Source organism: Peromyscus californicus, unplaced genomic scaffold, assembly GCF_007827085.1.
Source record: "Peromyscus californicus insignis strain IS unplaced genomic scaffold, ASM782708v3 Scaffold_4__1_contigs__length_199733344, whole genome shotgun sequence".
NCBI lineage: Eukaryota > Metazoa > Chordata > Mammalia > Rodentia > Cricetidae > Peromyscus > Peromyscus californicus.
Window position 1 is genome coordinate 34,527,127 of NW_026294562.1, and position 22,444 is coordinate 34,549,570.

The following is a 22,444-nucleotide window of genomic DNA, read 5'->3' on the forward strand; positions in this document are numbered from 1 at the left end:
CATGCCACATCCCCCGATCCCTCTTCCAGGAGTGATCCAAAAAGCCATGGACATGCCTAATTCTGGCAATAACTAATTGTTCTGCATCTTGTCTGGATGACTTTTCTCTTGAGGTGCTGGCTAATCTTTTGCCAACTTGACACCAGCTAGAGTTACCTGGGAAGAGGAACCTGAATACAGACAATATCTTCTTCCAAATTGCCCATAGACAATTTGGAATGTATGTAGGGCATTTTCTTCATTAATACTTGATGTGTGCTGGCCCAGCTATGGGGGTGGGAGTAGGTGAGGGGGTGCCACCCCTGGATAGGTGAACCTGAGTTTTATAAGAAAGCAGGCAAAGCCATGAGGAACAAGCCAGTGAGTAGCTTTCCACCATGGTTTCTGCCTCAGTTCCTGCCTCCAGGTTCCTGCTTTGAGCTTCTGCTCTGACTTCCCTTGGTGGTGGAGTGAGACCTAAGACTTGTCAGCTGAGACAAATCCTTTCCTCTCCAAGTTGCTTTTGGTCATGGTGTTTTATCACAGCAATAGCAGCCCTAAGATACTTTCTTCCTAAGAAATCTCAGCAAATTCTGTAGCTTCTGGCAACACTGTTATCTCCATTTCTATAGGTTATAGGTAAGTCTGGCTAGGCTGGACTGGTTTCTCTGTTGCATGTCTCTCACAATGAATTTCATCTGCCCCAATGGGCATTTGTTTTTTCAGAGTTCCCAGAGAACAAATCAGTCCAAAATCATTTAGGTTGCTGTCATATTTCTGCCTTTGTTTCAATTGTATGGCTGACTGTTTCTTTGCTGTCCATCTGCTGGGCTTCGCTTTGTGCTTCTGGAGCTCCCCACATTCCCTTCTTCTCATTCCATCTTCAGAGTAGAAATGAAGTCTTGTGGTGTACTGACCTACTTCCTCTTGAGCTACCAGTTAGACCAGCACTCATCTTCTTGAGGACTCCTGGAGACAGATCAGCCTGCTCCTTCATTTGTGTCAAATTGGCAGGTTGGAAGAATTAGGGTTTGTCATCTTTTGGAAAGAGAATTTTGACAACTCTGCCTTGTATAGCACTTTGAAATCTTCATAATAGCTCGTTCGTTACAGTGACCTAGGTGAAATGTCCAACTCACATATGCAAAGTTACATTAAGGAGTTATCAATTCTAATACTAAAAAGAAAGCTTTGTTGCAGAGAATATATAAGAAGAATTGTAGCTAGAGTTTTCCTGCCTGGCCCACAGTCAGGACAAATCTCTCTTACCTGCTAGTCCCACAGCTGCTCAGACGCAACCAAGTAAACACAGAGACTTGTATTGGTTACAAACTGTATGGCCGTGGCAGGCTTCTTGCTAACTGTTCTTACAGCTTAAATTAATCCATTTCCATTAATCTATACCTTGCCACGTGGCTCGTGGCTTACCGGCATCTTCATATGCTGTTTGTCGTCGTGGCGGCTGGCAGTGTCTCTCTGACTCAGCCTTCCACTTCCTAGCTTTATTCTCCTCTGTCCCGCCTATACTTCCTGCCTAGCCAATGGCCAATCAGTGTTTTATTTATTGACTAATTAGCAACACATTTGCCATACAGACCATCCCACAGCAAAGAATACTTTATTCCTAGATGGGAAGTTTATTTCTGTCCCAGATCAGTGTATTGTTTCAGTCTTATCAAACTGAAACTCTTCACAGTGTTTCCCTGAAAGAAGAACCTGCTGATTCTGAAGTTCTGGAAATGAATGTATATAAGAATATTTGACCAAAATGGAATAGTGGTGGAGGAAAGATGTGTTCTACCAAATCTATCGTAATAAGAATTGAGTGGTGGCCTAGAGAGGTAGTCTGACTTTAAAGTCATGCCTTGAAGTATAACAATCTGAGTTCCATGCCCAAAGTCCACAAACCCATGTAAAAATGCATGGAGGAGTGGGGGTGGTCCTCGCTTGCAATCTAGCACCAGGGAAGCAGATCTCTGGGCTTATTGGCCACTTAGTTAAACCTACTAGGAAAGTTCCAGACCAGTGAGAGAGGCTGGAGAGAGAACAGAGAGAGAGAGAGAGAGAGAGAGAGAGAGAGAGAGAGAGAGAGAGAGAGAGAGAGAGAGAGAGAGAGAGAGAGAATACGGATGAAAATAGTACTTGAGGAATGACACCCTGAATTGTACTCTGACTTCCACACAGATATGCACATATACCCATCAAACCTGAATAATACTATGCGCACACACACACACACACACACACACACACACACACACACACGAGTAATATCAGACAAGCAGTAAGTACATCCTTGTATAAATGTGAATTTTGTTTACTATGATCATTTTAAGATAAAAAGGATTAAATACCTGCTTAGAAAAAGCTGGAATGTTACTTTCTTTTGATAGCAACAAAAGGACTATAGAATTAATTAAGGTTAAAAAGAATAAAAGTAATAATGGCAAACTTGTAAGTCTGATCTTAGAAAAGGAAGATCAGCTTACATAGAATATAAACACCACTAGGCATCTAAGAACTAGTTTGCTATATTTTACCTAGTAACCATTGACATGCTGAGCATAATAATGTAATCTTATAATCCCATTATTAAGAAAGCTGATTAAGGGGGACTCAAGTTCAAGGCCAGCCTCAACATTATAAATAACAAAATGTGCTAGTAAACAACATAAATAAACCTAAAGGTAGAATGACATTGAATATATGGGAAGAAAATCTTTGTTTACAAGACCCTTCAAAATCAGTAATGGATGACAACTCAATGCTGTGTATTAGTGGACAAAGGATATGAATAGCTATTCACAAAACATGAAAACAAATGGCCAGTAAACATATTGAGAGACTGTATCAAGACACTGTTAAGCTAGCCTAGCCTGCTTTGTTTCCCAGGGTCTTCCTTTTTTGTTCCTTAGCCCTGGAATTGCAGTTATTACACCAAACACAACTTAAAATAAATGTATATTTTCACTTTAAAACAAGTAGGCTTTGTTTTGTTTTGCAGTGCTGGGGTGGAATTCATGGTCTCATATATGCTAGGCAAGTGCATTACCACTGAGCCATATCAACAATCCCTAGATTATTTCTCTATAGCACTTTATATAATAAAAAAGTAATTCAAATGCTCCCTAAAACTGAAATATTTAAATAATCTTTATATTATAGAATACTCTAAAGTCAATTATCAGTAGCTTTAGGTGGATGTATATCCAGTCACACATCTACACGCGCGCGCACGCGCACACACACACACACACACAAATGGCTCTAAGATGTATTATTGAGAAAAGAAAACCAAGTAGTAAAAACCCATCATATCTTTAGTTACTTAGATTTCCCCAAAATTTGGAAAAACACTGGAGGAAGACTAGGATACAAACACTTAAGCTTAATAACACATGTTCTTAACTCAGAATCCTCAGGAACCTACAGGAACCATCTCTTTTTCCCTGCACATAGACATCATTCCAAGAGATCCTGGATCCAGTGTGGAATTTGTATATAGGCATTCTCACCAGGAAATATATTATATATTCTAATTTTTAAAAAAATTGTACTTAGTGTGGATCTTTGTGGTGGTATTGTGTTCCCCAAAATATTGTGCACCCTAATAAACTTATCTGGGGTCAAAGAACAGAACAGCCACTAGATACAGAGACTAGAAAATGGTGGCACACACGCCTTTAATCCTAGCATTCCAGAGGCAGAAATCCCTCTGGATCTCTGTGAGTTCAAGGCCACTTTGGAAAAAGCCAGGCATGGTGACACACGCCTTTAATTCCAAGAAGTGAGCCTTTAATCCCAGGGAGTGATGGCAGAAAGCAGAAAGATATATAAGGCATGAAGAACAGAAACTAGAAGCTTTTAGCTGGTTAAGCTTTCAGGCTTTGGAGCAGCAGTTCAGCTGAGATTCATTCTGGATGAGGACTCAGAGGCTTCCAGTCTGAGGAAACAGGATCAGCTGAGGAACTGGCGAGGTGAGGTAGCTGTGGCTTGTTCTGCTTCTCTGATCTTCCAGCAGTCACCCCATACCTGGCCTCAGGTTTGATTTTATTAATAAGAACTTCTAAGATTCGTGATACAGATCTTACTAGTAATGTGCTCCTATGGTAAAATGTTATTCTTTGTGGAAAGCAATTACTGTATTTATATTTAATGAGAAAAAGTAAGCTTGTTTATGTACCATCCATTGTATTTTGTGATTCAGAATTGTGTAAACTAACTTCCCTGAGTTTCGTCTCTGCTCCCTGGACTTTCCTATTCCTTTAAACACTTCCCCTCTTTCTAGTGGCTTCTATGTTTTGCTGTTAGTACGTTTGAGGATATGATGGGTAGTAAGCATTTAGGAATATTTTGTGGAGTTGATTCTCCACCATTTGAATTCCCAGTTTCTTCTGTGGTCAGAAGGAGACTGAGTCCATTGGGAGTGTACTGCTTTATGGTTAGATCTGAAGCCCAAATGTAACGTCTTCAGGTTGCCCATAGCAACCACATAGTTTTAGCATGTAATCCTGTGCTTCAGTTTGTCTGCAGTCCTGCTGCAGAAGTGAGCTTTGTGGTGATTTTACTGGGTTGAATTGAAGAAGACTCACTTAAAGTCTACTTGAAGAAACTATCTAAAGACCTGAGATTTACTTCCAAACAGAAACTACACAATGTGTAAGTGGACAAGCCAGCCAATCTCAGGGCCACGGAGTGAATTTAAGTGTAAGGAAACAAATTCAAATTTCTATTACAATGAATTCTGTCATTTAAATAAGAGTCATGTCCCACTGTCCAATCATCCATCTTCTTTGTGAAGGGGCCACCACACTCAGGAGACTGAAGGTCTTATATTAGTTAACATTGACTGTCCTAAGATGAAGCCCATAGATGTTAACATTGTAGAGACATTTCTTTTCCTCAAAAAGTGCAGCAGGAGGTAATTAAAGTACCCCCCACCCCCGCGCCGAGTGTCCCGTGACTTCACCAAGCCTTGGTCACTGTCATCCTGTGCTCATGAATCAATACTCTTTACCTATAGTTAGTATGGTAGTCAATGATGGTAGGAGTATTCTTGGTAAGACATATGACAAAGCTTACAACAGAGTTTATATTACTTTTAACCAGGTGACAGAGAGAGAGAGAGAGAGAGAGAGAGAGAGAGAGAGAGAGAGAGAGAGAGAGAGAGAGAGAGAGTATTATTTCTATTTTTCTAACTCCCTACCTGTTAGACAAACCAGCTTTCCCTTTGTGCCTTTTCTTTTCTGGCATCTTGATCTGGCTTGCTCACACTGCCCTCTTGACATCTACACTTTTCTTTCCTCAGTTGCTTCATATCCCTCCGGGTTGCTAGTTTAGAAATCTTGGCTGAGGCCTTCTCTCTGGTCACAGGTGGCCTTTGGAGTAGCTGCTGCTGCACTGCTGGCTTTCTTCCCTGCTGTTACACCTGCTATGACCCCGATTCTTTCCCTCCCATTTCATGTTTGGTCAGTCGCATAGCAACCTCTCACCTTTTTAATCTGGCAGAGCTCTCTCATGTCTCTTGTAGACCTAGTAGAGTAATGTTAATACAGCTTTTTGTGTTTCTTAGGTTGAGCACTGAGAGCACTTGGTGCCAACTAAATGTATAAGGAATGCTCTTATGAGCAAGATAATTATCTTGACATAAAGAATTTTTTTACAAAGATACTAGAAAGCTTCTTAGCTGACTAATAAACGTAACAATTATACTGGTTTCATTTACCATTGAGAAGGATTTCTGCTTTGAAGTATGATTCATGTTCTTTTTCTTGAAACACATCCAAAATAACATATTGTGTAAATTTGTCCTCAAAATATACTAATTGATTCTGTTGAACTAACACATGTTCCTGTGGTGTGTAATTTGCTTTGATATTCATTTCTATTGTAAATAAGGCAAATCATGAAACATGTACATTAAATAAGCAAATAAGCTCAGAGTGCTACACTTTGAACGGTGATATGAGTGCTTCTGTTTATTTCAATATATATTCATGTGAGACAGGTGAGTTTCTCCACCACCTAGTCACTGTGAATATAAGTGCATTATTTCATATATTTACATTTTGGCAGTGTATTTTTGGTTAATGGACAGAATAACTCTCTAGTGTAGAATGTTGTTATAATGAGACCCTCATTACTGCCAACTTTCTAAGCTCTTAAAAGTTGATTCAAGGCCATTTTGAGTTTCATATGTTAGAACCACTTTTATTCAATGGATAGTCAATTATAATTGATTATGATTAACTATGTTAAATCCACCTTTATCCATCTCTTTTCTAATTCATATTTTGACCACTTAACTCTTTACAAAAATGAAAAAAATGGTGGCAAATGTTTATTTTTTGGGGGGAAGAATTTTTGGGAATTTATTTTGTGAAGCAAATAAAATGTAGATAATAAATAATAAATAAATAAAATTTCATATAGACTTTATTTAATCATTTCCTTTTCTAAAGACATGTGTGGGGGCAAGTAGCAACTGATGGGATGGGTTAGAGATTTCACAAGAGATGTGGGAAATAAAGCTGTTGGAAGTGGTGATGAACTATCCATAGGAAGTTATTTCCCCATCTCAATACTTACTTGAGTCTTCCTGCATTAAACTAATGAAAATTAAAATAGGAAATCAGTCTCTAATGTATAACCTCTTAACACAGATCCAAACATCACTTAGTGTTTAATAGAATATCAAGTAATATTTGAACAATTTTGAATCATAGTTGTCTTTGAAAGTGAAAATAGCATGCAATGTAAAAATTTCACCTCTCATCTTTAGTGCTACATTAAACAGCATTAAAATATATTCTTATCAGGAGAATGGAGAGATGGCTCATCAGTTAAAAACACTTGCAGTTTTTCCAGTAGATTTGAGTCTACTTCCTGACACTTACCACAAACAGCTCACAACTGCTTTTAACTCCAGCTCCAGCACTCTCTGTGGACACTTGCATGCAAATGGCATACACCCACACAGATATGTCTACATATATAAAAATATGTATTTTATAAGTAGTCTTACTTGTTTACTTTCGAATAATAAGTGTTTCTTAGTAACTTCTTTATTCTTCAATAAAAATTGATGCCCAAATGTAGAAGATAATATAAATTTTATAAATATTCATTGGCAATTTGTTTGCTAGGTACAGTGCATTATTTAACTATGAGTAATTATTAGATATTTACAGTGGGTTTAAGCTTTGGGGGGCTTTGGGCAAATATAATAATAATTTGCAAATAAAATGGAATGGGCTGAGTTCTCAATTTGCATTGTATTACTAGGTTTATTGGTCAGAATAAACAATCTTTGTGGCCTTAGCTTTTCCCTAGATTTCACTAACTGTGATGTTGGGTGGAGGGGAGCATATCAGTGGCTTTGTAATCTACCACCATTAAGAAAGAGCCCATGTTGGTTGGCACACTATAGTACCTGAAATTACAGCTTTAGGGAATCCTAGACAAGTTAGTAGGCACCACAGTCATATGTTAATGGAAGGGCTGCAAGTACCTCTTACCAGAGACAAGGAGAATGCCCTTTGTAGCAAGCAAGAACTTTCTTCTGGCCTCTGAGGATATGAGGACTTTTGTTTACATGTTTGACCTTGGGAAAAGGACTTTCTGGAGGGTGGGGGATGACACACAACTAGTCACTCCATTATAGAATATTGCAGTTTTTTTTGTATGTCTTAGTTCATCCAAATAGCTAAAGCTTAAAGTGAACAAAGAGGAAGCTAAACAGATATTACTATGAAACTGAGCAAACCTTAAGAATTTATAAAATCTTGATTATCAAATATACTTTATTTATCAAACAAATCTTATTTATTATTATTTAGCAAATATACCTTATCTATCAGGCATATGTTAGTTATCTAAATTTTCCAGCAGCTTGGTGTTAACTTGTGTGGGAGTAGGCAGTTACCATGCTGGTGGGGATATTTTCCAAAGACTTATTTTGTTTAAAGAGGCAGCCACTGTATACATCCTCATCCTCCACTGAAGACCACATAAAATTTCCCAAAGGAAAAGGCATAAGGGAACTCCCATAACACATAGCAAGAATCATTAAAAATGAAAGTAAAAGGGTGCTGGAGAATTGTGATCCACAATGTCAGAATGCTGGAACTTTGTCAAGTGATGCTGTTCAATAAATCTATAATGCTAGAGAGCCTTTGAAGTAAACAACAGCCCCTTTTTTTTTCTAGAGGTAAAAGGCTAAGTAGAAAAAGAATGAAAAAACTGTTACCAATTAAGGTGTGGGGACCTGAATGCACTCTGGGGAACACATTAGCATCTTTATTTGAACAGACACACACTACAAAGTCATTGGAACGATGAATTCCAGATGATATGATGGAACTGTTAATGCTTTGATACTTTTGATCTCTTGGGACTTGAGGATAAATATCAGTGGTTAGCATGGTTTGTGTCTTGTGAAGGATCCAAGTTTGGTCTCTATCACCCATGTAAGGAGACTTGCAACTACAACTACCACTCAGGGTTCAAAGTATTCTTCTGGCCTCAGTGAGCACCTGCACACAGACACGCATACACATAATTACTAGAAATAAATCTTAGTAATAATTTTCACCCCTTAGAAATGACAAATTGGGTCCAGTGAGACGGCTCAGTGAGTAAAGGTGCTTGACACTAAGCCTGACTATCTGAGTTTGAGTCCTAGAACCCACATAGTTGAAGTAAAATGACTCATGAAAATTGTTTTCCAAGCTCGATATGCCCCTCCCCCATAAATGAGTAAGTAAATAAGTAAATATATAAAAAAATAATCCTAGAATTGCTTTTCATAATTTGTGAGAGGATAAGAGGAAAGGGTAGATGATAGTTACTTTAAAAATGAGTGCATGAAATTTGTTAAGATACTTGGCAATATTTAAGTGTATAAATTTTTCTGTTATGGGGTTTTTATTGTAATATTTCACTTTTTTAGATTATAATATAATTACATTATTTCCTTACTTCCCTTTTTCCCCTACAACCCCTTCCATGTAACTCCCCCTTGCTGTCTTTCAAATTCATGACCTCTTTTTCTTTAATTGATATTAATTATGTATATGTGTGTATGTATTTCTAAATATATGAAATACAACCTGCTTAGCCCATAAAATGTTATTTGTATGTATATATGTTTTCAGGGATAAAGAGCTCATCCATCCTATACCAAATGGTCAGCCCAGAAAAATATACATATATACAAGTAACATTATACAGATGGAGACTGTTGATTTTAATTAAAAATAAATTTAGCTTTTGTTTAAAAATTAGAGTAGAATTTTATAAATCATCAAAATCAGTTGAAAAGCTTTCAGAATGTTAAGCATAAAACTGCGTGTCTATGTACACTGACAAGAAAATTGTAGAATTATTTGGGTAAGTGCTGTAGTTGATCTAAACACACAAGTTTCTTAACTTTAAAGTAGCATGAACCTAAGAGATTTTATCCCTGGCCATCTCCTGCTGATCAATGTTCTGGAGAAATCTGAGCTAAATCTAATGTAGTGTACTCTTTCTATGTCTGCCACTTACCATGGATCTAATACAATGGACCCTTTCTATGGTTATTGTTTACCATGGATCTAGTGTGGTGTACCCTTTTGATGTCTACCACTTAACATGTTCCTAATATTCATTTTTCAGGTGCAGCAGGTACAGACAGTTCAGCAGGTCCAACATGTCTACCCAGCTCAGGTGCAGTATGTGGAAGGAAGTGATACTGTCTATACCAATGGAGCAATGTAAGTTGGATGCTGAAGTTGGATTAATTCCTTCAATTCAGGGAACTACTGTTCTTTCTAGTACAGCCCTCTCTACTACTGGAATTGTTTGTGTGACTTTCGACATTTTTTTTTTGCTACAACAGAGTTATTTAAATTAAACTGATACTTAGAGCTCTGTCTGTATTTATTAGTAAATGCACCCATATTTTCTTCTCACTTAGCATTCTCAGAATGTTTAAAATTTTTGAAATTACATGTGCTTTAACAATTATCCCTAAATTGAGAAAAACTTGTATTTCTTGTTAGTGATGCATATGTTTTAATAATGCCTTACTATTTGTGATTTTTAAATGTTAAGTTGAGTATGTATGAGGTTTTTATTCATCTGTAAATTTGTAAAAAAAAAAATAGCAAAACATATATTTGGAATTTTGTAGACCTCTTCACAGTTAAATCTGTATGAGTAATGATCTTCCATGAATCTTATTTTCCTGCCTAAGTCTGCCCGCCCCCAACTATCTTGTCTCCTTTGCATCAACAGTAGTAGCAATTTGTAAATTTGTTGTCTTTTGCAGCCACTTTGGATTGCAAGTCAGTGTAATATTATAAATGAAGAAACTAAGAATTACTCCAAGTTGTCAGCAGTGATTTCAAGCTGGGCTTTTGTTAGTGAACAGTTTCTGAATGTGAACTGAAGGTGAACTTAGGTTCTTTCAGTGTCCTTGCTTCCGGTCCAGTAGTGTCTGTGGTTCTTTCATCCCTGGAGTGTGTGTGTTCCTGCGTGTGCTCCTTGAATCCCTACAGGGTGGGCACTTCTCACATCCCTGCAGAATGGATGCTTCTTGCATCTCTGCCGTGTGGCTGCTCCTCAAGATAACTCTGCTGTCTTGGCTTCTTTCTATGGTTGCTTCCACTGATCCCAATGATAGCACCTTGTGAGCTCTCAGAAGGCCTGGGTTTTACCCACTGTGGTAACTGTAAAAAGACAAGTATGCATGACAGAGTCCAGTTGAAGTTGTGTATCATGCTGTTTATGACCTGGATCATGATAGATAGTTGGAAGTGGAAAGAAAGCTCCTCTTTTGTCCATTTTTCTTTTTTTAGTTAGAAGACAAAGTCATGGTTTCGTTGTGGCATTTCAAACCTAGTTTGTTTTTGTTGGTACTCTTCCCTTACTTCCCTTATTCCTTTCCCTGTGTGACGACCTCCCCCACCCATACCTTTCCATATGTGATAGTCCCCTTGCTGTTTTAGTATCACGTGTGTCTTCCCTGCTTCAGAAATCTTTCTCTTTCTGTCCCCTTTCTAGTTTGATTATCTGTATACACTCTCACCTTCATAATTATACTCCTTCCCCCCCCCCTCTCCCACGCACGCAGAATCAGGGGCTGAAGAGAGGCTTTAGCAGTTAAGAGCCCTGGCTGCTCTCCCAGAGAATCAGGTTTGATTCCCAGCACCCATGTGGCAGCTCACAAACTTCTGTAACTTGCATTCCAGTGGATGACCTTTTCTGGCCTCTGTGATCACTAAGTATGCACAAGATACATGCAGTCAAAACATTCACATGCAGAGAATTTTTTAATTAAAAAAAAATGAAACTAGGATCTGCATAGGAGAGAGGGCATGCAATATTTTTCTAAGTGTAGGTTACCTTATTTGATATATTTCCAGATTCATCTGTTTTTCTGTAGGCTATGTAACTTTGTAACATAACATTCTTTATGGCTGCATAAAATACCATTGTGTATATTTACCACATTTTAATGAAATATATAAATTAATTCCACTTTCTTGCTTTTGCAAAAAAAAAAAAAGTGGTAAGATTGGTGTGTGTGTATCACTGGGGTCTTATATAGTGTTCTTTCTTTGGGTGTATGCCATGTAGTGGAATAGCTGGATCACATGGTATTTTTAGAATTTTTAGAAAATTCATTATTAATTTCTATAGTATCTCTTTCAGGTTACTCTGGCACTAGCAGTGATTTAAGGTTCTTCTTCTCTCATACTCTTTGCCATTTTTGATATATTTTGCTTTTTCAGTGTTAACCATATAGACTGATAGGAGAGGGAATCTCAGAGTAGCTTTGATTTGCATTTCTCTGGTGGTTGATAATATTGAAACACATAAAAAAATGTTTGTTGTCCATTTTTGTTTCTTCTTGGAAACGCTTATTTGGTTCATTAGATTATACATTGATTGGTAGTGTGCATTTGTACATGTGTGTGTGTTTAATTTTTGTAGTTCTTTATATGTTCTAGGTATTAGTCCCCTATCTGAAGTATAACTGGCAGAATTTTCTACCAATCTATAGGCTGTCTATTCACTCTCCTGACAGTTTCTTATGGCTTCCTAAATCCTTTTTAATTTCATGTAGTTGATTTTTATCAGTTCTTAGAGTTGTTTCCTTTGTTATTGGAGTCCTATTCAGATCCCATTTATTAATTCTTAGGGTTATGCCGAATACTGTTAGAGCCTTGCTCAGAAATATTTTGCCTATAACTGTCATTTGAAATATTACAGTTCCTTAGTAGTTTCAGGAAATTATCTGCTATTATTTCATTGAATTAATTGTCTATACCTTTTGACTTCCCCCCAGTTCCTTCTATCATGGATCACTAGGTCTCTTTAATGTAGTTAGGTTTTTCATATGTTTTGATCATCCTATTAATATTTAAAAATATATGTCTTAATGTGTAGCATGAGTCTTAAAAGTTATTATTAATAAAATCAAACCTGAGGCCAGTTATTGGGGTCAGTGCTGGTAGATCAGAGAGACAGAACAAGCCACAGCTATCTCACCTTGCCAATTCCTCAGCTGGTCCTGTTTCCTCAGACTGGAAGCTTCTGTGTCCTCATTCCAATGGCTCTCAGCTGAACTGCCGCTAGAAGCCTGAATGCTTAACCAGCCAAAATGCTTAACCAGCCAAATGCTTCTAGTTTCTGGTCCTCACGCCTTATAAACCTTTCTGCTTTCTACCACCACTCCTGGGATTAAAGGCTGCTTTCTGGGATTAAAGGCGTGAGTCACCATGCCTGGCTGTTTCCAATGCGGCCTTGAACTCACAGAGATCCAGAGGGATTTCTGTCTCTGGAATGCTAGGATTAAAGGTGTGTGCTAACATTTTCTAGCCTAAATATCTTGTGGCTTTTCTGTTCTCTGACCCCAGATAAGTTTATTAAGGTACACAATATTTTGGGGAACACAATACCACCACATTAATGTAGTGTTATCTTGACTTTGTCTTTTTCTTTGAAACTCATTTTTATGCTTAGTCTGTTCATAAAGCATTCTTTTGTAATTTTCCAATTTGATTTATTGGCTTATATTTCCACTGCTTCTGCTTGGTTCCTCCTCGGTACCTCAATTTCTTGGTTGAATATTTTTCTCCATATTTTGAAATTTTTACTCCAAGTTCCCAACTGTTTCATTCCCTGGTTACTTTCTTGTCTAGGTCCTGAATGGGTTTCCATATTTTGATCATCTGCTTACCTGAGTGACCTTTATGGCCACTGATCCTTTAAAAAAATATCTAAATTTTTCTCTGAAATTTTAACTGTCTTGGTGTCTTTGTTTTCTATTTTTGTGGAGCTGAGAGGTTGTGGGTGTGTTATGGAGACTGTCTCATTCTTAGTGTGTATTTCTTTGTATTTTGTGCATCTGTTGGGATGGTTGTGTATTCCCACCACTTTCCCCCTTTCCCTAATGTTTTGTTTTGTTTTATAAGAATCCTTCAGAAGGGTGGAAGGGTGGTGTTTACTGCAAACTATGGTCCCCACTTTTATTTGGTTGTGGGGAGTTATGGCTAGCTACCCCTAATGCCTTACTAGCAGTCTTGACATGACTTGCAATAGGGGACACTAGTGTCCCTGATCAGATCCAGAAATAGCAACACTGGGAACTCTTTAAGAAACAAATGAAATTTATAGATTTTTTTTCTAAAAGGTGAGGCTATCAATATTGTTAAGTAGAAAAATGTGAAAGAAATTGGGAAAGTAGTGTAAAGGGGGTGGAATATGAATGAGTAGAAATGCATGTGGGTTGAGCTGTGAGAGACAGACTAGAGCAGATGTGGAAATAGGAGAAGATTTTTGTAGTTAAAGAAAAGGAAGGGACAGTCTCTGTGGTCTTCTTTGTAAGATAGAAGTTCAAGTATACAGTTCAATAATTAAAGGAAAAATGCAAATAAAAAAGTAAAATTATGGAAGAAATTGAATAACCAACAATCAAAAAATAAACAGTAATGTAAAATAGCAGCTATTATGTATTTGGTTATTATGTTTCCTCATTATGAGGATGTAGCTTCTCCCCCGGGTTGTTATTGGGTTTTTTGGTTTTGGTTTTTTTTTCTTAGGTTTTTGGCAACAGGGTTTCTGTATGTGACAGCTCTGGATGTCCTGGAACCTGTTCTGTAGACCAGAATGGCCTGGAACTCAGCAATCTACCTGCCTCTGCCTCCCAAGTGCTGGGATTAAAGGTGTGCACCACCACCAAATAGCTGTGGGTTGTCGTTTGTATCAGTTTCTACAGTTTGGGAAGGGCAGAATCTCAGTAATTCAAGCAATTCAATGTGCCCCTGCAGATGAGAAGACTTTTCTGAGCTCAGATTGCTTTCTTTAAGAATCCTCAGGTCTGAAGGATTGGCAGCAGTAGTCAGTGCTGAGGCAGTTGGAGAACTATGTTTGTGGGGAGTTTAATGGTGTACACAGTGTGAGCTGGGCACTTGGTGCACCCTTAGTCCTTCTTCTAACTTTATTCATCCATTCACCCAGACTCAGTTTCTAATCCAGCATCTTACCCAGAATTCCACATGCTCTGTTGTTTATTACTTTAGTTACTGAGTCTGTCCATAATGCCCCTGCTTTAAGAACACCTTCATTACCTTAAAATAAACAGGTCTCCCCATGGCTTTCTTCCCTTCCCTCCCTCTCTCTGTACTTCCCACCTGCTCCAGGCATAGCAACTTTGACTACTTCCGGGAGGTACCTTTATGTCCCTGTGAGCTGTCTGCAGTTTTCCTACTGAAAGGCATCCTGCCACTTTCTTCCATCTTTCCAGCCCCTCCCTACCTCAGCCAGTCTAGAGTGAGCCTCCTCCTAGACCGTGTTTCACTCTCTCTTTTCTGCCACGAACGTTGCTTCTCCTCCTCCACAATCGGCTTACCTTCCTCCATAAAGGACAAGTGCACACTGTAATTTCATCTCTAGTGTTGTATAATGAATGTTCTATAGTGTTTCTGATGCTAAGAAGAAATCTCCTGGAATATGTACTTGCCACTTGGTTGTTATATTTGCATTTATTTAGATCATTTGTACTTAAAAAGTCAATAAATTTCTGTTATTCTAGTGGATATTCAACTCTGAATGGTTAATAGTGTATATAATTTCTCCTGTTTGTTATATAGGTTTAGGGCCTCCTAGAGCTTGATTTTAGAATTTTTATTATGAATTTAACTACTGTTGGCATTTATACCGATTGAAAAAAGATCCCTCTTACTTGGATTTTATTCTCACAGAGAAAATAAATGCCTTTGTAGATGCTGCTAGAGGCAGCTTACTTGTAGCCGTTGCTCCTGAAAGCCATTGATAGCTAGCTCCAGAAGCTGAGAATGGGGTTTGTATATTTCAGGTCTGTATGATAGAAGCTAGGTAGTCAAGGAAAAGGGCACTTGAGATAGCTGTTAAGAGAGTCTGCCATAGCAATTCCTCATTTGTCCTGGTTTAAAGTAGTGCAGACAAGTCAGCTTTACTACTTAGGAGGATGTGAATTTGTGTTTGAAATGGAGATAACTTCTCAGAAGTGCCTTTATGATTCAAACAAGAAATTGTTATAAACATTAACCTCTGCTGTTAAATGTTGTGCTTTGTTTACATTTTTCTGTCCTAAATTCTTCACATTGTCTTCTACATTTTAACTGGACTTCTAGATTTGTTTGTTTGTTTATGTGTGTGAGTATGCCACAGTATGTAGTAATTAAAATTAAAAAAAAAAAAAACAACTTGTGGGAGTAGAGTTTTCCTTCTAACATGTTGGTTTTTGGGAATTGAACTCAGGTTATCAAGCATGGTGCCATAAGCCTGGGCCTGCTAAGCCATCTTGTTGGCCCTCTTGTCCTTTCTTGTATATATTTAACTATCCCATGTAACAAATATTAGTTGAATGAATTTATGCATTTGTAAAACCTTAGAAAAATAGTATCTCTAAAGTTGATTCTTTAAAATTGTGGGACTATTTAAGTGCAGAAATGATTCCACAGAAACTGTCTAGTGCCAACACGTATTTTCTGTGGCCACTAGCTCAGTTGATTAGATCATGACTAATGAGGTCTAGGTCATGAGTTCACTTGCTACAAAGTCCAATTAGCTTAGATCTGGGCTGTGTGGTCCTAGATTGCATCTTCAATTCCACGTATCATGTCACAATGAACACTCTTGGTCAAGATAGAGAAGACATGCTTTTAAAACTCCTTGTTACCGGTGAGTTTACATTTTGAATAGGAGTTCTAACGTATTACTTCCATACTCAATAAGGAAATGTCATTATGTTCCTGTGAATTAGATTCAGGGTTTTAGTGAGTAGATAACTATGAATATTTTATTCTTGGGCATCAAAATAATTACTTTTTCAGCATAAGCTGTTTGAATCTTTTTTCTAATTTTTTACCTCCCATTAGACTGCATACAGTTGTGTATCAAATGCCCATCTTAGGACTCTTGTATTCTCTCTTTTTATTCAGAAAACTTCCATATATGTTAGGAAAGTGTGATCTCTATTCTTCTGTTGTATCACGCTGAATTAATAGGCAGCTAGTATTTGATCTCTGACTTAGACCTCAGAGTCCCACTTTCTGTGTGATAATAACCACTTTGCTAATGATCCTCCTAGGGGAGAGGGATTCTGGTCATTGTCATGAACTTTCAAGCACCCAGTACATGACCCTACAACCTGCACACGCTCAGTAAGTCTGGTTCTCTATGCCCATGTTACCAGCATTCTCATGTCATGTAGACATAATGCACAGGGTCTCACTCAAGAGGGGATGACAGCACTCACAGATGCGTGTAATCACTTATGAGAATGTGTAATCATCATAATTTGCTGAAACTAAAGTGTTTACCTGGTTCTTGCTGCGAATATTGACAATTACTGCTAGCAAAGCAGGCTTAACAGTGTGGGTTAGTAAGTAGGCATGTATTTCAATTGAACAATTGAGACTACTTTACAGTGCTGGGTGTTGGCACAGAATCGCTTTTTACTCAGGGGAAAAGGTAGCTCAATTCATTCTCTCCTGCTTATTTTATCCTTGTTCTTCAGGAACCTCAGTTGCATAATTTGTTTATTTCCTTGCAATGGTTGTCCCAAAGATATTTCCACAAAATTTAGGTCCTAGTTATCCCTATTTGTACAAATTCTTAAAGCTTGCATTTTCTAGTCATTTGTGTTCCGATGGTTAAACTGGCTGAGGACTATCATATACCACAAGGAGAGAATCTCCTGGTTAGTAAGAAAGCAGATTGTTAAAAATCAAATTATTTTTCTTCGTTATCACATCTTCTTTTGACTTTTACCCTCCCCTTCATTCCTACATCATGCTTGTCAGAGCAGAAAGAATGATGTAATCTATATGATGACAAAATTGAGATGTCTGTTTTCTAAGGATTTTTCTGTGTAAACCTTTAAGGGAAACGTGTCTATTGTTTAGAGGTGATCTAAACAATATGGAATGACGCCTTCTCCACTCTTCTTCTTTGAGAGTACATTTATCATCAACTTAAGTGTAAAATTTCTCAAGCCATGTTCCACAAAATATGAGTCCCTTAAAAGCATACTGTGGTTACATAGATGGAGAAAAACTTGGACCAGTCTTTGAGAGGATCCCAGTTCCTAATAGAGCTTTTGAGGTTTTTAAAAGTTTTGTTTTTTTTTTAAGTCCTATATTTAGGAAGAAAGAAAGTCAGGATTTAGGAAATAAACTCAGTATTTCCAAAACTTTTACACACTATATTTTGGGAGATAACACATTTGACATTTGTAATTTTTTCAAATTCCATAAGCATGTGAACAGAATGGAACTCAATTTTCTAAGAGTCGCCTCTTGAAAATCCTGTGGTTAGTACATTTTCTGAAGGCCTCCACTTCCTTCTCCCATATACTTCAAAAGATTAATAAGGATCCACTTCAGGCTATTCTTTCCTCAAGTGATACAGCTAAGTTTCAGAATTTGCAGGTGAAATTATGTTTTCTTATTATCTTTAAAATCCTCTTTCCTTAGAAGAAATGATTACATGGAGTTGCTGTAACTAAGGGTGAAGATGTTTCCTTCATTTGCCCTTCTACTGATGCATGGTCTAAGACATCTAGGAGCTGGTGTGGAAATCCACTTCCCATTTAGAGCTCACCAAGCATTGGTTCCATAGGAAACCTTGGAGAAAGAAATGACCACGTGTGAAAAGAGCTTGAATAGCTTCTAGCATTAGCTACATAAAACCTTCCCATCTCTTCAAAGATGAAAGACATTCAAATGTAGCTTCCTAGAATATCAAAGTTGGTAGGATTGAGGTAATTTATTTCCATCCCAATTACAGACAAATAAATGAAGCTCAGATAGGTAGAATTCACATTTTCTTACCTCCAACATGTGGTGCTCTTTTACTTACTCTTAACCTTTGGCAGTTTGTAGAAAACAAACAAAATGAACACAGAACACCCTTTTAAATGTGCATAAAACTGCCTCGAAAGTTGGCTATTTCCAGAATTTTCACTCAAGATGGATACCTGATAGGCCAGGAGCTTAAGTATTACTTGTGTGTGACTTTGGTTTGGCTGGGGCTCCAGGGACACCATCAAACAAGGTAATGCTTGCTTCTCAAAGATTAAAAGCCATGCAAGGATATCATGGACTACTTCTCGTATCAACCCAGTATTTGAAAGTCTCCTCCATTTTCCATTTAAATGTATGGTTTTTTGTCAAAATCAAATTCAGACAGTCCATACCCCTCTTTTTCTAATTGTATCCCTTTTTATAGTCACTTAGAAATGGCCTGTCTTAACCACTGTGTGCCTATGAAACAGCTAAGCCAATTGTACAGTTCCATGTGTGATACTCTGCAGCTTTCTCATGATCTCCAGTGCCTGCCTCCTTCTCTTGTTCTGTGGTCATGTTCTAGCTCCTGAATCATTTCCAGCTAGAAGAAAATGTGAAAACTAAAGTAACTTGCTTTCCACTGCCATATTTTCATAGCGAACTGAGGGTTATATAGATTTCATATATTTATTTGTGGAGGGTATATATATTTTTTTAGTTTGGATTACTTTCTGAAAACTATTATCTCTTTTTTGTGCTGTTTTTATTGAAAAAAATGTTTTCAAACATTATATTCTGATCACACTTTTCCCCTCCCCCCTATTTCTCCCAGATCCTCCCCACCTCCCTACCAACCCAACACCATACATTTTCTCTTTCTCTCTCCAGAAAAATCAAACAAAAAACAAGAAACACACACACACACACACACAAAACACACAAAAGCACAAAATCAGATACCAAAATATACAAGCAAAAGACTAATAAGACAGAAAATACCCAAGAAAGCACTATGAGACAGAAAGTCTAGAGAAATACCACTGAGTACTTTTTGTGTTGGCCATCTGCTCAAGGGCATGGGGCCTACACTGATGTTTGGTTAATATGCCCAGTGAAACTCCACTGGAGAGGACTCATTTTTCCTTTGCAAGTATATACTGATTGTAGATAGCTTCTTGGTTAGGGGTAGAAGCCTGTGTCCACTTCCCCTTCTCATTGCTGGGACCCCATCTAGCTTGAACTTGTAAAGGCCCATGAGTGTTGCCACAGTCTCTGTGAGCTCATACATGCATCAGTCCCGTTGTGTCTGGAAGACACTGTTTCTTTGGAGTCATCCGTCCCCTCTGGCTCTTACAATCTTCCTAAGTCCTCCTCCACATATGTGCCTGGCCCCTGAGGGGAGGGTTTGATGAAGACATCCCATTTAGTCCTGAGTGCTGCAAAGTCTTGCATTCTCTGAATATTGTCCAGTCTCTGTATTAGTTCCCATCTACTGCAAGAAGAAGCTTCTCTGAAGATGGTTGAGTGAGACACTGATCTATGGGTGTGGCAGAATGTCATTGGAGCCATGAAAACTCTTATCTTAACTATAATTGGTATTGTGAATTGCAAGTATTGTGATGGGTTAAACTTCCCCATTTAAATTTTAAAAGTCTTAGAAAGTTTCACACAGTTTCTCATGATTTAACTAAATATAAAAATGGTTATTGAAATTTACAAAGCTGGATGCTATGGCCAATAGAAATTGTCTTTAAAGTTATTGGCTATTCATGGTGCTCACAATGAATATGTAACTGGATTATGTTGAGATTATAGATAGAAGTGAAGCACAATTTCATGGGAATAGAGATATATGAGGGAATTGACAGTAAGTGTATTGGAAGCTGTATTTTAGCCATGCAAAAGAATGTTAGGGAAATATAGAGAATGTAATGTAATGGTTTTGAGGAATGACTGTGGTAAGCAAGGACACATAAAATCAATCTGAGATGAGGAACTTAAGCTGAACTTTTAAGGGTGATTAGGACAAAGGAAGAGGGTCAGGGGAAATAAGAAAGCTTTCCAAGCAAAGCAAGAAGGGTGGAGAAAATGATCTGTCCTAGAGGAAATTGATCAGCAAAATGGCCAATGTGATGTTACTGAAGAAAACATTTAAGAAAATGGCCATAACCAAGTCCTGAGATTGTGTGCAAACCAGCCCTGGTGCTTCCTATAAAGATTTGAGCATTTTTTGAAGGCAAGGGGAATTTTGAAGGCAAGAATCATGGCAAGATTTTTTAGCAAAATTTGGTTTCCACATTTATATTTTAGAAAAATTCCCATAGCACCAAAATTGGAGGCAATTGGAAGAGAGCCAGGTTTGAAGAAAGAAAACCAATCCGAATGTAACTATAATGAATAACATTGTGAATTAAGGATTATGAAAATGGAAAAGAGAGTTGTAGAATTGCATGGTTTATTTAGAAGAGAATTCTTAGGATTAACTGGCTCGTATCAGTGTAAGAGAAGCATTAGCATTAATTTCAAACCCTGGAGGTGGAAGAGCAGTTCTCTGCCCAGATGAACGGTGTAGAATAACAAGGACCTGTGAGGCTGTCCGCATAGCAGAGAACCCCATCCCCATTTTTTCCTTTTATTGAAAATAGATTGTTTTCTGATAGAATATATGCTGACTACAGGTTCCCTTCCCTCTACTTCTCTCGGTTCCTCTCTACTTCCTCTCCCCTTTCTGTCTCTCATTAGAAAAGAACAGACTTCTAAGAGATAACAGCCAAACATGGCAAAATAAAATATATTAAGATAAAACAAGAGCCATCATATTGAGACTGGACAAGGCAACTCAACAGGAGAAAAAGATCCCCAAAGAGCAGGCACAAGAATCAGAGACCCACTTGTTCATACACTCAGGAGTCCTGTAAAAAGTACTAAGCTGAAAGCTGTGATATATACAAGAAGACCTGGTGCAGGCCTACATAGGCCCTACACTTGCTGCTTCAGTCTCTCTGAGTTCATATGAGCCTTGCTCAGTTGATTCCGAGGGCCTTGTTCTCCTGGTATCCTCCATCCGTTCTGGCTTACACTCTTTCTGCCTCCTCTTCCACCAGGTTCCCTGAGCTCTGAGGGGAGAGATTTGATGGAGACATCCTATTTAGAGCTGTGTGTTCCAAGAAAACTCTCCCCCTACACTCTCTTTGCATAATGTCTGGCTGTGTGTCTCTTCATCTCTTCCCATCTGCTGCATGAGGAAGCTTCTCTGATGGTGACTGGATAAAGCACTGATCTATGAGTATAACAGAATATCATTAGGAGTCATTTTATTGATACTTTTGTTTAAGACCTGCAGTGTTTGCTTTTACTCTAAATCTCTGGGCTGTCTAGCCTCTGGTTCTTGTTCACCCAAGCAGTGTCAGATATGGGTTCAGTCTTATAAAGTGGATCTTAAGTCAAATAAGACATTGATTGGCTATTCCGACAAGTTCTATGCCTCCCTTGCCCTAGCAAATATTGCAGGCAGGAACAATTGTAGGACAAAGGTTTTGTGGCTGGATTTTTGTTTACATTTCTTTTTTTAGTAGTTTGCAGAATACTTTATTTACCACACCAAAGGCAGAACATAGAGATCAAGACCCTATGTTGGCACCAGCTCGACATCTCCATGTTCAATGAATTGTGTGGGTATTTAGAAATAAGTGTTGGCCATTGAAAATTCAGATATTAAAATTCTTATATTAGAACTAGAAAATAAAAAGTTTCCCAACTCTATGATAGCTTATCGTGAGCACACATATATCATGTAGTACATGGTAAAGGCCTGTGGTCTAAGTTAAAGTAACAAGAAAAGTAGAATCCACAAAACCTAGCCTATCAAACATGCAGGAAATATGGAGATTAGAAAAGGGGGTTGAGGGAAAACAACAAATATAGAGTGGAAATGAAATGCCACAGAAGGTAAAGTACCAGGCTAGTTGATACCCAACTGCCAGGCTTGGCCACATGTGGGAATCAACTTAGAGAATAGCAAGCTCTGGAAATGTTAGTTTATCATTTGAAATTTTAAAGATATAAGCAATTGAAGTGTTTGTGACTGTGCATTTTTATATTTCTGTAGTGTTGTAACTTCTTGTGAGCTTTTACACGTTAAAAAA

General features: G+C 37.9%; 1 protein-coding gene across 14 annotated transcripts in view; it reads left to right on the top strand.

Moving 5' to 3' along the window:
- The window catches only part of Rfx3 (regulatory factor X3), a 268,551-nt gene that overhangs the window by 146,653 nt on the left and 99,454 nt on the right, over positions 1-22,444 (top strand). For all 14 annotated transcript variants that reach the window (XM_052713326.1, XM_052713331.1, XM_052713337.1 and 11 more), the window contains one exon: positions 9,637-9,734. In XM_052713326.1, the coding sequence (XP_052569286.1) occupies positions 9,637-9,734 (98 nt within the window). The remainder of the gene's footprint in view (positions 1-9,636; positions 9,735-22,444) is intronic.